General features: G+C 43.0%; 1 protein-coding gene across 1 annotated transcript in view; it reads right to left on the bottom strand.

Annotated features, from left to right (window-relative positions):
• Positions 1-15909, bottom strand: part of ncapd3 (non-SMC condensin II complex, subunit D3) — a gene marked incomplete at its 3' end in the record, with an annotated part of 123357 nt that overhangs the window by 80600 nt on the left and 26848 nt on the right. Inside the window, exons 8-10 of the mRNA XM_083636022.1 lie at positions 15308-15441; positions 13693-13765; positions 11851-11976 (exon numbers count right to left, since the gene is read on the bottom strand). Coding sequence (XP_083492148.1) covers positions 11851-11976; positions 13693-13765; positions 15308-15441 — 333 coding nt within the window. The remainder of the gene's footprint in view (positions 1-11850; positions 11977-13692; positions 13766-15307; positions 15442-15909) is intronic.

Raw genomic sequence — 15909 nt, 5'->3', positions numbered from 1 at the left:
TTGAGACAAGTTTGATTAAATTCCGTCAAGGCATTCCTGAGATATCGCGTTAACAAGCTTGAAAATGGCGTTCGAGAGGTCACAGTGACCTTGACCTTTGACCTTTGACCACCAAAATCTAATCAGTTCATCCTTGAGTCCAAGTCGATGTTTGAGGCAAATTTGATGAAATTCCATCCAGGCGTTCCTCAGATATCGCGTTAACAAGCTTGAAAATGGCGTTCGAGAGGTCACAGTGACCTTGACCTTTGACCTTTGCCCACCAAAATCTAATCAGGTTATCCTTGAGTCCAAGTCGATGTTTGAGACAAGTTTGATTAAATTCCGTCCAGGCATTCCTGAGATATCGCGTTAACAAGCGTGAAAATGGCGTTCGAGAGGTCACAGTGACCTTGACCTTTGACCTTTGACCACCAAAATCTAATCAGATCATCCTTGAGCCTAAGTGAATGTTTAAGGCGAATCTGATGAAATTCCGTCAAGGCGTTCCTCAGATATCGCGTTAACAAGCTTGAAAATGGCGTTTCAAGAGGTCACAGTGACCTTGACCTTTGACCTTTGACCCCCAAAATCTAATCAGATCATCCTTGAGCCTAAGTGAATGTTTAAGGCGAATCTGATGAAATTCCGTACAAGCGTTCCTCAGATATCGCGTTAACAAGCTTGAAAATGGCGTTCGAGAGGTCACAGTGACCTTGACCTTTGACCTTTGACCACCAAAATCTAATCAGATCATCCTTGAGCCTAAGTGAATGTTTAAGGCGAATCTGATGAAATTCCGTCCAGGCGTCCTCAGATATCGCGTTAACAAACATCGTACGGACGGACGGACAGCCGTACGTACGTACGGACGGACAACCCGGATCCATAATGCCTCCGGCCTGGCTATCGCCGGCGGAGGCATAATAAAAACAAAGTTGTGATGACAAAACCTAGGAGGAAATCTATTGACATTTTTATCAATGAATAGAAAGTAGATGAAAATTATGTTGGGGAGGGACGAATTGGTCAGATATCCAATCAGAAGAGAAGAAGAAGTTAACACATTGACTGCCAGCCCTTTTTTCAATGCTGTAGGTAGGTTCTGCCAGGTTTTTTTTTGAGGATTCTGGCTCATTTTACAAGAGCCGAGGATTCTTTTCTGCTAAGATTTTGTGAACACACAATATCTCAAAACAACTAATAGAATGTGTGCTTTCTCTGTCTAAAAGAGTTAGTTTGTAGAGTTAGTAGTTATGTACCGTAAATTCCGGACTATAAGCCGGGCTTTTTTCCCGTTTTTTGGCCCCTGCGGCTTATATAACGGTGCGGCTTATCTATGGATTTTTTCAGAAAAAAAATTTCAAATACAAATAAAATCTCTCTTTTTTAGCACTCTTTCTACCTATAAATCCACTTCTGTTTTAATTTCCTCTGTTGCCCTCTTTTCACCACACCGCGGACACTGTGTGCACTGTCGAAATAAACAAAGGTGTTGTGTTATGTTGTTTTGTTGAAATGTTACGGTAATACGGTAAATGGGAGCTTCCTCAAACAGCCAACAATCCCCTCTGTGCGTGAACCCTTACATATGGTAATTACGGTAAGCAAAGTTCATCAGCCCAGAATCACAACAAGACGAGCAGTCTCTCTCTCACTTACCATGGGGAAGGTACGCAGAAATTCACACGAGGCAGCTTTCAAGCTGAAAGCAGTCGAACTCGCACTAAAAGAGGGAAACAGAGCAGCCGCGCGTAACCTGGGCATCGATGAGTCAATGGTGAGGCGTTGGACGGTGCAGCAGGAGGAACTGTCTCAGTGTAAGAAGACAAAAAAGTCCTTCAGAGGCCACAAAAGCAGATGGCCGGAACTTGAAGATTCCCTTGAGGACTGGGTGTTGACCCAGAGAGCAGACGGCCGAGGCGTTTCCACGGTGCAGATCCGACTGAAGGCCAAAACAGTCGCCACCGAGATGAAAATTGAACATTTCAGAGGTGGGCCATCTTGGTGCTTCCGATTCATGAGACGAAAGGGACTGTCCGTCCGGGGGAGAACTACTGAACAACTCCCTCCCGACTACCAGGAGAAAATCACAAACTTCGGCGAATTCACACAAAGGAAGATCACGGAATATTATAGGAGTGTGAAAACATCCACAATCACCAACGGGTTCCAAAACGCTGGACTGCTGCGGGATGAAGAGGATGCCGCCACAGCTGGCGCTGAGGGCCGTCAGAGGCTTCAGAGGCTGTTCGATGCCGACAGTGATGAAGAGGAGTTCGTTGGTTTTGAGTGACAATGAAGGAGAGAGGAGAGTGGTTGACGAAGCCACCCTGAACCTGTTCGTTTCCGACACTGAAGATGAGGACTTTGGTGGTTTCAGTACGCAGGAAGAAGAGGAAGACGAGGATTAGTGACTTGACTTCTCTGGTTACAGGTTTGCTGCACATATAGCCTATTGTTGTGTGATTTTGTCTGGGGATTAGTGACCAAAAAGTCAACTTCTACAATGAAGCAACAGCCCCGCCAGACCTCGGAGCCAACGAGAGGAAAACGCGAACAGAGGAATAGGCCTACGGGGATCATTGGCACCAGCACAGAGAGCAGCATTCCTGTTATTACGTCAAAGAGGGTGAGTCTGTTTGCAACCAGATTTTCCCCCGAATTGGATACTGAGACTCTCCGTGTCTATCTGTCCGAGAAACTTGACAATTCGTCTGTGTCTTGTCGGAAGATTGAGACGGCTAATCTCCGTTATGGTTCGTTTCAAATCACCGCAGACTGCAAAGAGGTGGCTGATATGTACAGTCCCCTAATTTGGCCTGCGGGTGTTTATGTGCGGCGTTACTTTGAGCCCCGTGTGCCCAGAGCTTCTTCTGGCCTGGCTCCTAGGAGGGAAGAACTACTCCGTCCGGAGATAAATGCAGCTGTGGCTTTACCCAACTAACTTATAATGCGTGTTGCTTCCTATAACTGTCGCGGCCTGCGCCTAGGAAACAATGTGGGTGACAAAGCCCGACGCATGGAGGTGGACAGCCTGCTACAAAACTGTGATGTTTTATGTTTACAGGAGACTTTCCTCTCCAAACAAGACCTGGGTGGGTTGAACTCTATGAACGCTAATTTTCATGGCGCGGGGGAGTCAACTAAAGATCTCTCTCAGCACATTCTAAAAGGGAGGATCCCTGGGGGTGTGGCCATCTTATGGCACAAAAAGTTTGATTCTGTTATCAATGTTGTCAGACTTGAGTCAGATTGGTGCATTGGCGTTCAAATTAAAATGAACAACAGAGAGTTTTTCATTCTGAATGTTTATACACCCTATGAATCTAGGCAAAATGATGATGAGTATGTGAATAGGCTTGCGTTTTTAAGCTCTTTTATTTCTGAACACCAGGGTACTAGCGTTTGTGTGGTTGGGGACATGAACGCCGATATTTCTGATAATTATTCCCATTTTCATAAGCATTTGGTGAGGTTCTGTAATGATGCTAATCTCATACTCTCCAGTAAAGAGCTTTTGCCTGCTGACAGCTTTACATATTACAGTGAAGCCCATAGTACAACTAGCTGGCTGGACCATGTAATTTGTACTGCGGATGCACATGCAACAATTAGGTCAATAGAGATATTGTATGATGCTACCACTACTGATCATTTCCCTCTGGTGGTGAAGCTGGATACTGAAAGGCTCCCTGAGCTAACAGAGTGTAATGATGATTATGTGGCCAAGATTGTCTGGGATAGGCTCTCAGCTGATCAAGTATTAGCCTACTATGGGAGAACCGACACACTGTTAAGTCAAATCCAATTACCTATGGATGCTATTGTTTGCCATGCAAATTGTAATGATTTTAATCACTGTAATGACCTTTGTGTGATGTATGACAGTATAGTCAGTGCCCTCTCTGAGGCCAGCAGACCGCTACTTTCTCACCCCAGGAGGTCTAATAACATCAAGCCAGGATGGAAAACATATGTAGCTGGTCATCTTGAAGAAGCTAAGGCAGCTCATAGGGCCTGGGTAATAGCTGGGAAACCTAGACAAGGGCCTGAACTAGAACATAAAAGAACCACCAATGCTAAATACAAACAGGCAGTTCGTTTTATTGGGAAACATGAACAAGCCATGAGAGCGGATTCAATGGCTGGTAAACTGCTCAGCAACAACACCACTTGCTTCTGGAAAGATGTTAAAAATGTTAACAGGTCCAAAACTGTTCTGCCTTGTAACGTTGAGGGTGTTTCCGGGGCTGATGAAATAACTGAACTTTGGAGGCAGCACTACGTTGCACTTTTCAATAGTGTGCAGAGTGAACCCTATTGTGTTGACGAGGTGGAGGAAGGTGTTCCTCTCAGTTACAATGAGTTCTACCAAGCTATTAAGCAACTGCCCAATAATAAAGCTTGCGGCATGGATAGCATCACTGCTGAACATCTAAAACTGGCTAGCCCCAGGTTAGCAGTGCTGCTATCCATCTGCTTTTCAGGTCTTCTGTTGCATGGTATTCTGCCAGACTCTATGATTGCAGTTACCTTAGTCCCTGTCATTAAGGACAAAGCTGGAAAGGTTGGGAGCCTGGCCAACTACCGTCCCATCGCCTTAGCCAGTATTATATCGAAAGTTTTTGAAAAGATTCTACTCGATAGGATAAGTGTTTTTATCTCAACCACTGATAATCAATTTGGTTTTAAGGCCAAACACAGTACAGATCTTTGTATTTATGCGTTAAAAGAAGCGGTTGAGCTTTACAGACAACATGGCTCCACTATGTTTGTTGGCTTTATTGATGCCTCGTCAGCTTTTGACAAAATCAATCACCATAAGCTTTTTACCAAACTAATGCAGAGAGGTGTGCCGGGTTCTTTCATCCGCATCCTTGTATACTGGTATGCCAACCAGAGTATGCGGGTAAGTTGGGGGAACTCGGTGTCTGCCCCATTTAGTGTTGGCAATGGGGTCCGTCAGGGGGGGATTTTATCCCCAGCCCTTTTTAATCTTTATATGGATGCCTTATCCAAGCAGTTGACTACTTGTAGGACTGGCTGTGTGATAGGTAGCACATTGATTAATCATTTTATGTATGCTGATGATCTTGCCATTATCTCCCCCAGTAGTGCGGGGTTTCAACAGCTACTTAACATCTGTTCTGAATATGGTATTATGTTTGATGTGAAATATAATGCCAAAAAGAGTGTGGTTCTGATCTGCCGGTCGAAAGGGGATCAGAAACTTAATTTCCCCGTATTTTATTTGTCAGGACGGATAATCTCTGTGGCCAGCAACTGCAAATATCTGGGACACATCATTGATGACAAGATGCAGGATGACTCTGATATGCTTAGACAGCGTCGTATGCTATATGCGCAAGCTAACATGTTAGTCAGGAAATTTCATTTCTGTTCAATGGAGGTGAAGGTGAACCTGTTCAGAGCCTACTGCACCCCTCTCTACACTGCCCCCTTATGGGTGAACTACAAAAGTGAGAGTTTACGTAAACTTAAGGTAGCTTATAACGACGCCCTCAGGATTCTCCTGAAGGAGCCTAGGGGGGGTAGTGCAAGTCAGCTGTTCTGTACTAATGGCTTGACAACCTTCCAGGCTCTACTGAGAAACCTCATGCACAGTTTTAAATGTAGACTTGATGGGTCACTTAATGAGGTAATTATGGTGTTGGTTAATCCAAGCTACAGCTCTGTTCGTTACCACTCTCATATATGGTCACACTGGTACAAGTGCCTCTTATGACTCTTGGCTGTGTGGGGTTGTACCCTACGGTCAGTCCTTAAGTATGCACAATGTAAGTTTTACTAACTTTTTATTGGTGGGGTGGTGCCCCATGGTCAGTCCCTGTGTATGCACAAGTTAGGTTTCCACAAATATTGTTTGTTGGCAAACTTATATGATGACGACCTAATGATGGACCTGTTTTTAGCTTAAAATGTTGTTATTTATATACATGTCCTGTTTTGTACCTTTTGGCCTTTGGCTGCAATAAAGTTTGATTGATTGATTGATTGACCTGACTTTTGTTTTGTTTTGTTGAAATGTTAATAAATGGGAGCTTCCCCAAACAGCGATCTCTTTCCCGACATTCCTCTCTGTGCACGAACCCTTTCATATGGTAATTAAACATCAAAACACCCGCGGCTTATAGACCGGTGCGGCTTATAGAAGAAAAAAATAGTCAATTTTGGTCCCGCGGCTTATAGACCGGTGCGTCTTATAGTCCGGAATTTACGGTAAGCATTAGCAGTTGAATACAGCATGGTTTCAGCGTCAGAAAAATTATTCAGAGATAAACGGCTTTTTGTGAAATTCGATAGAACGGTCACTTTAACCATTCATTTTTGGCATCAGTAAGACCTAAACAATAGTTTTGAACAGTAATTTCCTCCATAACAGCAGGAAACTCCCCTCTGTTCACAACTCCTCCCTCTGTGGGCGTTCCTCTTGGCTGCAGCCAGCGGCCGTGTCACAACTTGTCACCAGTCTCACTGCTTTGCAGCTGCTGTGCGGCTGTGCCTGTCTGAGCGGCCGCTCTTTGAGGAAGTCTGGTTGGACTCGCTCGCTTCTTGGAGTTTTGGTTGAGAGCTTTGATCAAGCTTTTGCGATTCTGGTCATATTTATGCTGCGTGTTTCAAAGTGTGTTACATCCGTGATCTATTATGCAAATTTGCAATCCCGCACTGCCAGCAATCAGCGCGAAAACGAAAGCGTTTTCGCCAATCCATTTTCATGAGAATGGCTTCGTCACACTGCTTTTTGCTTGCCTTCCTCCTTCCTTGTCGCCACTTAGTGGGTCGGTGGAATGGGTTGTACACGTTGTACACGTCCAATACTTATATAAGAGATGTAAAAGGGTTAGATGCACATCCCACCGTCAAAAAAAAAAAATGTTTATGTAAGCCGAGATATCTCGTCTTTGGCACTCAACGGTTGGAACATGTAAGCCGAGATATCTCGTCCTTGGCACTCAACGTGTTAAACAGTTCAATATGTGTCTGTATTGCACATTCAAACCTTAATAGCATTCCATAACCAGAAGTGCACTCGGAGAGTGCAGACAAGGCTAATACACCAGTGTGCTATAATATGCAAATTATGTGAGTTGGAGCAGAACCCTGACCCACCCACATCACCCTAGCCACTCCCCCTACCCACCCCTCCAATCCCAACGCTCTCCGACCTTCCTATCCGTAGCCCCACACCCTTTCCTGACCACTCCCCCTCACATCACCCAGATACACTTGACCACTCCCCCTACCCACCCCTCCAACCTAGAATCTCTGGCCCAATTCCAATCCGCCCCCTAAAGACTCAAGCCCTGAACCCTCACTCCCTCTAATGGCCACCATCTGAAAGTGGTTGAGTCATCAAGTGTGGAAGGGATCCACATTGGATAAATAGGAGGATTGGGACAGCAGAGCCCTTTGCACTTGACAAGATGATGTTGACTCTGGCAGGTTTGGGGTTCGCTATATATTGTTTATTGTCAAGACGCTTTGAGGAATAGACTCCCTGATGAGTCTGTTCTCATCCAGGCTCTGGCTCTACAGAGTGGACAACAGGTCATTTAAAAATAAATGTAGCCTACTGCAAAATCTGCAATCTGCAACATGTGTAATTATAATTAAAATAAGCATAATAATGACATGTCACCCAACATTATAGACAATGTCAATACTGTACAATACAGATTCGGTAAAACTATTTCTCATTCATCAAAAAAGTTGTGGATTGCAATTGTAATAGAAATGATCGATGATTATTCTAGGATTGTGTAAAATAACTACTTGCATTCCTCTGATATAATATTTTTGTCTAATCTGAAATCCCTATTAATGTAATGTTTCATTGTCAATTAAGGCATTCCAGCGCACTCGCAAACACCGCGTTCGTTTCGCGCGTGTGTTTTTATTTTTTTGACAGATATTTGCAGCCTTCCCCGGCAACCCCGTTTTATACGTCACAACGCTATGCATTGTGGGCAATTCCCTTTCCCTAAGTGGCCACAGCTGCTCCCTTATGGTAAGGGGGCAGAAAGGGCTCACTACGAGCCCTCATTCACTTTGCAATTTCACCGTGGGACATCCCTAAGCCCTCACTCCCTTCACGTGAACGCGCCTCTAAGGGGGTGAGTCAGTAAGGGGGCGGATTGGAATTAAGCATCTATGAACTTACAATCCCTTTAGCTACGGCCCCTTTTCCCGAGCCCCGCCCACCACCCAGCTAATATACCTAGCCACTCCCCCTACCCACCCCCCGAATCCCGACTCTCTACAACCCTCCTATCCCTAGTTACAGCCCCTTTTCCCTAGCCCCGTCCCAGATCCGTGCCAAATGTAATGGGTTCTTGCTTGGCCCCTGCTACACCCTCCCACCAAATCTCATGAAAATCGGCCCAGTAGATTTCCTGTAATCCTGCTAACAGACAGACCCCAGTTTTTCCCCTACCACTCTACAGGCCTGGCGGGCCTGCCAGGCCAACAGCGCCCCCGCCAGGCCAGAATCTTTTTTGATTTTTTTCACCCTGCTCTCCCCAAAATTTCAATAAACCTTTATGGCATATTATTACAATACAACAATACTGGTGTTGACAGTAATAGAAGATGCCAACTCATTCAAAACAATAAGCATTTTACTTTTAGGAGCATAGTGCCAGCGTGCGGCGCTGTTCCAAAATGTGTCAACGTGTGTCGTTGCCTGGGAAACGCACATCCCATAATACAACTGTTCGCATCGCATCCCATAATAGTATGATGATACTTGGGATGCCATTGCGAACATAGAAGATGCGAACAGGTTAGCTAAAAGTTTAGCGTCGCCAGCTAGGGCCCCCACCGTTGCGGTCAGGAAACGTTTCGAAATCCCTCCAGGCAGGGCCCGAAATTAACTTTTTGACCCACCGGCCAGTGGCGGGTAAATGGAAAAAATCTACCCGCCAAGCATATTTCTTACCGGCAAAAAAAAAACGCATTTTTGTGTCACATATATCCATATCAATTTTTTCAGTACATTTCAAGTAGATAAGGTATTACGTTGAAGAATACACACTTAAATAAGAGGCCAGAGTAAAATTTGAAGCAAATTATTTTAATATATTGATTGATGATTGATTAATCAATACATGTCAAGTCAATCTTAAGCTTAATTTGTTGTAAAAAAACAAACAACGCAGCTAAAAGTAATAACTGTGACAGTCTCAGTGCAGCAGAGGAGGTTTTTCCAGTGAGGCATAGGAGGATGGTCCTCCTCTATTAGATTGGGGATTTTATATAAAAAAAAATATATTAAAAAAATATATTTTTTATTTTTATTTTTATATTTTTCATTTTTCATATTTTTTTTTATAATAAAATATCAATCAAATGTGTTTTTTCTTATGTGCAGACGCTCATTTTTTCATTCATTATATAGCTCCATGCAGACGAGTCACTCTGGCCCTGGTCCCAGCATGGGGGAGGGGATTAAAAAAACACCCGCCCTGTGGGCTTGATTTATTTGGTAATTTATCTAATGAAAAAATAAGATTGGTTGAAAAAGACTTGCAATTCACAGAAAACAGTGAGAGTGATGTGTTTTCCAACGAATCAGATTGAGCTAGGAGGGAGCTCTCCCTTAGCCCGTGAAACCAGGTGAAACCCTAATTGGTTGTTGTTTGATAGATAGATTGCTTGACATTGATTGACATTCTGTATTGTCCAATGCTGAATACGTCTGAAAATCGGCAACGTTGTTCCACTGCCTGGTCTGTGGTCTCTCACGCTGAATCAAGGAGGTGAAATCCACTGCTTGACCTGACAGGAAGGATTTACTGAGACAGTAGCAGCATATCATATTTCCCTCTTATTTTTATTTACTTTTTTATCAATCAGTAAGTGTTCACAAGCCAGACAGTCGTTGATATTGGATTACCACCAAAACGAGTTTCGAGTTGCGGGGAGACTTGAGCTGCGCGATACGGGCTTTTTGCAATGTCAGAAAACTGGAATATTTGCAACGTCTCGACTGCAGCGTTTCCCCTACAGACAGCACGGATATTCAAGTAAGTCAAATGATTTCAAGTTATCCGAACCTTCTATTAAATTTGGCGTGGAAATGGTTCACCGAGCAGCGCTATTTTTGTCGTATTGAAGTTTCATCCTGTAATTTCTTATACTAAAACCCGCGAAACTTAAATTCACACATTTTTTAACCGAATTTGGCCTGTAAATCGATAGCTGACAGCGGGCTCAATTTTAAAGCTTGAGTGGTGATCTTTATATCATATGAAAGTAGAAGAAATAAGGAATCGATTGGGATGAAGCATGTCAACCTAGGATGTCGGGAAGGGGGGGTAAATAACGCTCCAAAGTTGATAACTAAATGAGTAGTGCAGCACTGTGCACAGGAAGACACACTCTCGTTCCAGATGCAATTAAGTGTAATTTAACGCTATTTGACAACAGTTTCGGCCATAGACTTTGTCAAGTATCATACAAACAGTGCAAGACAGCCATTATAAAGACAGGTTAGCTGATTGAATGGACAACACCTGTCTTGTGAAAGCACACCTGAGTGTGAGACATCATAGGATGAATCAAAACATTGATGTCACAGGTAGGCTGTATACCATAATATATCATGAATCTATGTGAATAAATAGATTTATATAAATAGTAATCACAGCCTAATGCATAGAGATAAATCCTGAAACCTTCTCGCAACAGTTCTAGCCTAAGCCAGTGGTTTTCAAAGTGGGGTCCCCAGCAAAAAGGGGGGATAATCTATTTTCACTATAATTCCATGCCATCCATAAGTAACACAATCTAAGATAGTGTAGAAGTGAGTAACTAGGCTAATTATAACCATAACAGCACAAATAATTGACAAAGATCTCGAAATAAATATACAGTATTTACTCTGAGAAATGAAATAATGAGAAAAGGAACAATTATTGATGGTTAAAACTGAATAATGACATCACAACAGTCTAATCCTAATGCTAATTTAAAATGAGATTTGGGCGTTTTGGGCAAAAACTGCTTGTGGGTGAGAGTATCAGCAGCAGAGCACACGTCATATTTTCCCTGGGACCGCCTCAGGTGCCAGGTGCTGTTCCGTCCTGTAGTCCTCTCACTGGGTGCTAATGCAATGCTCCTCACTGGGTGGAAAGCTAAGAGGCTTGACAGCATGGGAAACATGGCAAATACACACACACACATGCGCGCACACGTGAAAAAAAAAAGACCAAATTTTTTTTAGTTTGAAATTGACGACTGCATTCCATTCCAGACTGAGTCATGTTTGGTAGCCTATACGGCAGAGCCATGTGAAACAGTCTCACAAAGCACTCGTGTTAGCCAGCTGCGCACCAAAACACACATAACTATTATCTCCTCATATATACTGTATCATACGAGTGTCGGCAACAAGTGCGAGCGATTTATTCATTGATTGATTCGCCCGACGTTAGGCTGTCAATTTACCTCCGCTAAATTGAGGACTGAATTTTATTCCAGAGTCACGTTTGGTAGCCTATACGGGAGAGCCAGAATGAAACAGCCTCAGGAAGCACTCATTTTATACTACCGCACTGAACTAACGTTAGTTTCAGACTGCTTCCTTGCATATTGTGCGCTGGGATCAGCGCTCCCCAGTGTTTAACAGTCGAAAAAAAAGACGCTAGGTGGACACAGGCCGGCTAATAGTAATAATCTATTTCTAGTAATAATGTATTTCAATTCTGAAGTGTGCCTTTATTACTACTATCAAATTAGTAATGATGTTGTAATTTCCACTACTGCCTGATGTGAACCAAAGTGCCCTTCTGGGACATGTATTAAACTGATTGATTGATTGATTAATCATGTAAGGTGAGGCTGTACCTTGGGCAGTCTGGAGTAGTTGTACAGCCACTTGATGAAGGCGGTGTAGTCTCCACTTGCCATCTGAGCCGTCAGCGTGCCCACGGCCTGTGCCGCGTGGCTCCGATACTCATTCTTCTCCACAATCTGAACACAGCAAAGAGTTTCTCAGGACCACACCCACAAAACACAGCAGGCCACACCCACAAACACAGCAAGCCAGTTTCTAGGATCTCATATTCGGAACTTTTTAAGTTATTTTGTGCGATAGGATTTCATAGGGCAATGATATCAAAGACCCTTAACTTTTGTACCATATCTTAATTAATTCATGGTAAATATTAAGACTTAATATTTACCATTTGTGTGGTGGCCTGCAAAAACCCTTCACATGGTGAAAATCTGACATTTTAATTATTATTATTATTTTCATTTCCATAAATTAGAAACTCTCCCCTATAACTTTTTGAATGACTGAGATCGCTCTTTTATATCAAAACAAAACTTGTAAGTATTTTTAATCTGTTATGTGTTCAAAAGTAAAACGGGTTTAAGCATTCAACAACATATTTTCTACAGTGGCGTTCCACCAAAACCATACAGATATATACTTTCCCTTTTGTTATATGAAAATAAATTGTCACCATGATGTACTATGGAGATTAAAGTCATCACTCAAAATTCATTTCCGACCTTCTTTGGGTCATTACCAACAATGGGTAGCAGTGATATGTGAAGGGTTCTTCGAGGTCACCACACATTTACTATTTAGGACCAAACAGGTCCCCAACAGGGTATAAAGGTTAAGCTAGGACCAAACAGGTCCCCAACAGGGTAAAAAGGTTAAGCTAGGACCAAACAGGTCCCCAACAGGGTATAAAGGTTAAGCTAGGACCAAACAGGTCCCCAACAGGGTATAAAGGTTAAGCTAGGACCAAACAGGTCCCCAACAGGGTATAAAGGTTAAGCTAATCCACATTAGAGCCACAGACCCCCAGTTACTGACATGTTGTCTCTCGGATGCACATCTGAGAATATTTTTATTGTTACATTTTGACGATGTCCAGAATTACACGACTATCTGTATTGTAGGTAGAGAGATAACAGATACATTATCATCAAAACAGTCATTCTTCTCCAGCTCTAATAGAGGTTGGCCGATTAATTGGGGTAGATTATTGGCATTTTCAATTAATCGGCTGCTGCCTGGCTCACATTATTATTATTATTTATGATTATTGTTATTATTATTATTTAGCGGGGGTTCATATCTGGAGGAAACTAACATTGTAGTGTTAAAGGACGGTTTACAAGTGTTTGCAGCCTAGTGTGGCTGCTCACCCCTAGCCCCTCCCCTTTCCTAAACAAGCACAAAACAGCTGTTGACACGTCACAGCTGTCATTTGACGCAGTCGAAACTGTCAAGGTAAAAAAACATCTACTACACATTTGTCTGATTATTAAAAAAAACTAAAACTAAAAATAACTAAAAATATTAGATGTAGGCCTACAGTATAATGTTATTAGATTTTCAATGTGCATGAATGGATAATGGAAATAGGCTACTTGATTTTTTTTTACCCAAATACTCTCATTCATTATATTTTAATATTATTTTATCTAATGAAAAAAATAAAATAATAATAATCTGCATTATATATCGGCCATCGGCCGCCCTGCTCTCTAAAGATCGGCACCGGCCATTGAAAAACCCATATCGGTCGACCTCTAATCTCTAATTGTGTGAACTTCTTGTACATTAAATAATGGTGAATTAACAATTCATCAATTAGCTGGGGACCCTCTCAAAGAGCCCTCGTGGTCCGTGGACCCCAGGTTGAGAACCCCTGTGAGATGATTCACCTGGAAGCAGATGTGCTGCAGCAGGATCTGCAGGAAGGGCATGGCCAGCTCCTCAAGCTCCTCCACCATGTGACTGCAACCACAAACACACACATCATCTACTATACACACACAAACATATATACACAATCTACGTTGTGTGCGCACTTTGTGTGAGTGTGTAGTCTGTCACACGCACACACACACGAACATCTATACACACACTCTACGATCTACGTTGTGTGTGCACTTTGTGTGAGTGTGTAGAGTCTGTCACACACACACACGAACATCTATACACACTACGTTGTGTGTGCACTTTGTGTGAGTGTGTAGTCTGTTACACACGAACATCTATACACACACACTCTACGTTGTGTGTGCACTTTGTGCGAGTGTGTAGTCTGTTACACACACACACACACACACACACACACACACGAACACGTGTGTAGAGCAGGGGTGGGCAATTATTTTTCCTGGGGGGCCACATGAGAAACCCAGATTGTTGCCGGGGGCCAATCTTTCCTCCCCGTCATGCCATAACCTCAAATTTGATCACTTGACTAAATTATAGAAAACATACTGTGCACACTTATTCAGGAAGAAGCACAATTGTTTCAAAATAAAATCCAATTTAGGTAATATCATTAGATGTTTCTAGCATCGTAAGTCAAATGGTTTGTCTTAGATCTCCCGGGCCAGACAGAACCACCCTCTACTCAGTGTGTGTGTAGAATACACATTCATACACAAACACACTCATACATGCATTCAAATGGCACAAACATTTCCAAATAAGGAAAAACAGGCAAAAGAGTTACGGATTTAAAGTGAAATGCCGGGAAATAATTCAATATGATCATTGATGGCCTGAATCACATGGTGATGTCACTGTTAGTAGAATCACATGTCACTGTCAGTAGAATCACATGTCACTGTCAGTAGAATCACATGGTGATGTCACTGTTAGTAGAATCACGTCACTGTTAGTAGAATCACATGGTGATGTCACATTGTGATGTCACTGTTAGTAGAATCACATGTCACTGTTAGTAGAATCACATGGTGATGTCACTGTTAGTAGAATCACATGGTGATGTCACTGTTAGTAGAATCACATGTCACTGTTAGTAGAATCACATGGTGATGTCACTGTTAGTAGAATCACATGGTGATGTCACTGTTAGTAGAATCACAGGGTGATGTCACTGTTAGTAGAATCACATTGTGATGTCACTGTTAGTAGAATCACATGGTGATGTCACTGTTAGTAGAATCACATTGTGATGTCACTGTTAGTAGAATCACAGGGTGATGTCACTGTTAGTAGAATCACAGGGTGATGTCACTGTTAGTAGAATCACAGGGTGATGTCACTGTCAGTAGAATCACATGGTGATGTCACTGACAGTAGAATCACTTGGTGATGTCACTGTCAGTAGAATCACTTGGTGATGTCATTGTCAGTAGAATCACTTGGTGATGTCATTGTCAGTAGTTTTCAAGGTATTCCAGAACTTGAATTTTTCTTCCTCAAAACTCAAGCAGTTCAAGCACCTTGGCAGAACCCTGCCTGCCAAACGCAAGTTGTTTATCTCCGTTTACAAGTCAAAAAGCCATGACAGTGGTTTACCAGACAAAAGAGATGGCGTGGTCACGGGCAGAAAGCACGGCCTGGCTGGGGAGCAGGAGGGACGACTTCCCACCTCCCACTTTACTCATCATCAGGATCACATACAGCAGGCGGTGGAACACCCTCTGCAGGCACTGAGAGGAAACACAGCCACAGCCAGCTTCATTGCAGAGTATGTGCAGTGCACACACCAGGAGCTACACTTTCATTTGCACAAATTCACGTCACAGGGAATAAATGTGACACTTAGGCCTTGGCCACACTGATCCGTGGTGTCTGTCCGTGTGCGTTCATTTCTCTGTTCACTTCCATTCATTTTCAATGACAGCTGTCCGACTGTCCGTGGAGCACTCAGAAGCGTACGTATCCAGAAAATTTGCATACGTTTTGATGGACAGAAAGTTCAAGAGGGATGAACTTTTTCTGGACGGACGTATCGGATGGTCGGATAGTCACTGTCCGTTTAGCCAATCAGAGTCGAGGTCTCGAGAGGAGGCGTTCCGAGATTTGTTTCAACTTTTCAAAGAAGATGGCGGCCGAGGCGGTGAAGGAGGCTATAATTAATGCTGTGTACACCATCCCGCTGTTGTACAACGTGATAG

Source organism: Poromitra crassiceps, assembly GCF_964638095.1.
Source record: "Poromitra crassiceps genome assembly, chromosome: 4".
In the NCBI taxonomy this organism is placed as follows: Eukaryota; Metazoa; Chordata; class Actinopteri; order Beryciformes; family Melamphaidae; genus Poromitra; species Poromitra crassiceps.
Note: the sequence above shows the minus strand (reverse complement) of the source record. Positions and strands in the feature narration are given on the sequence as shown.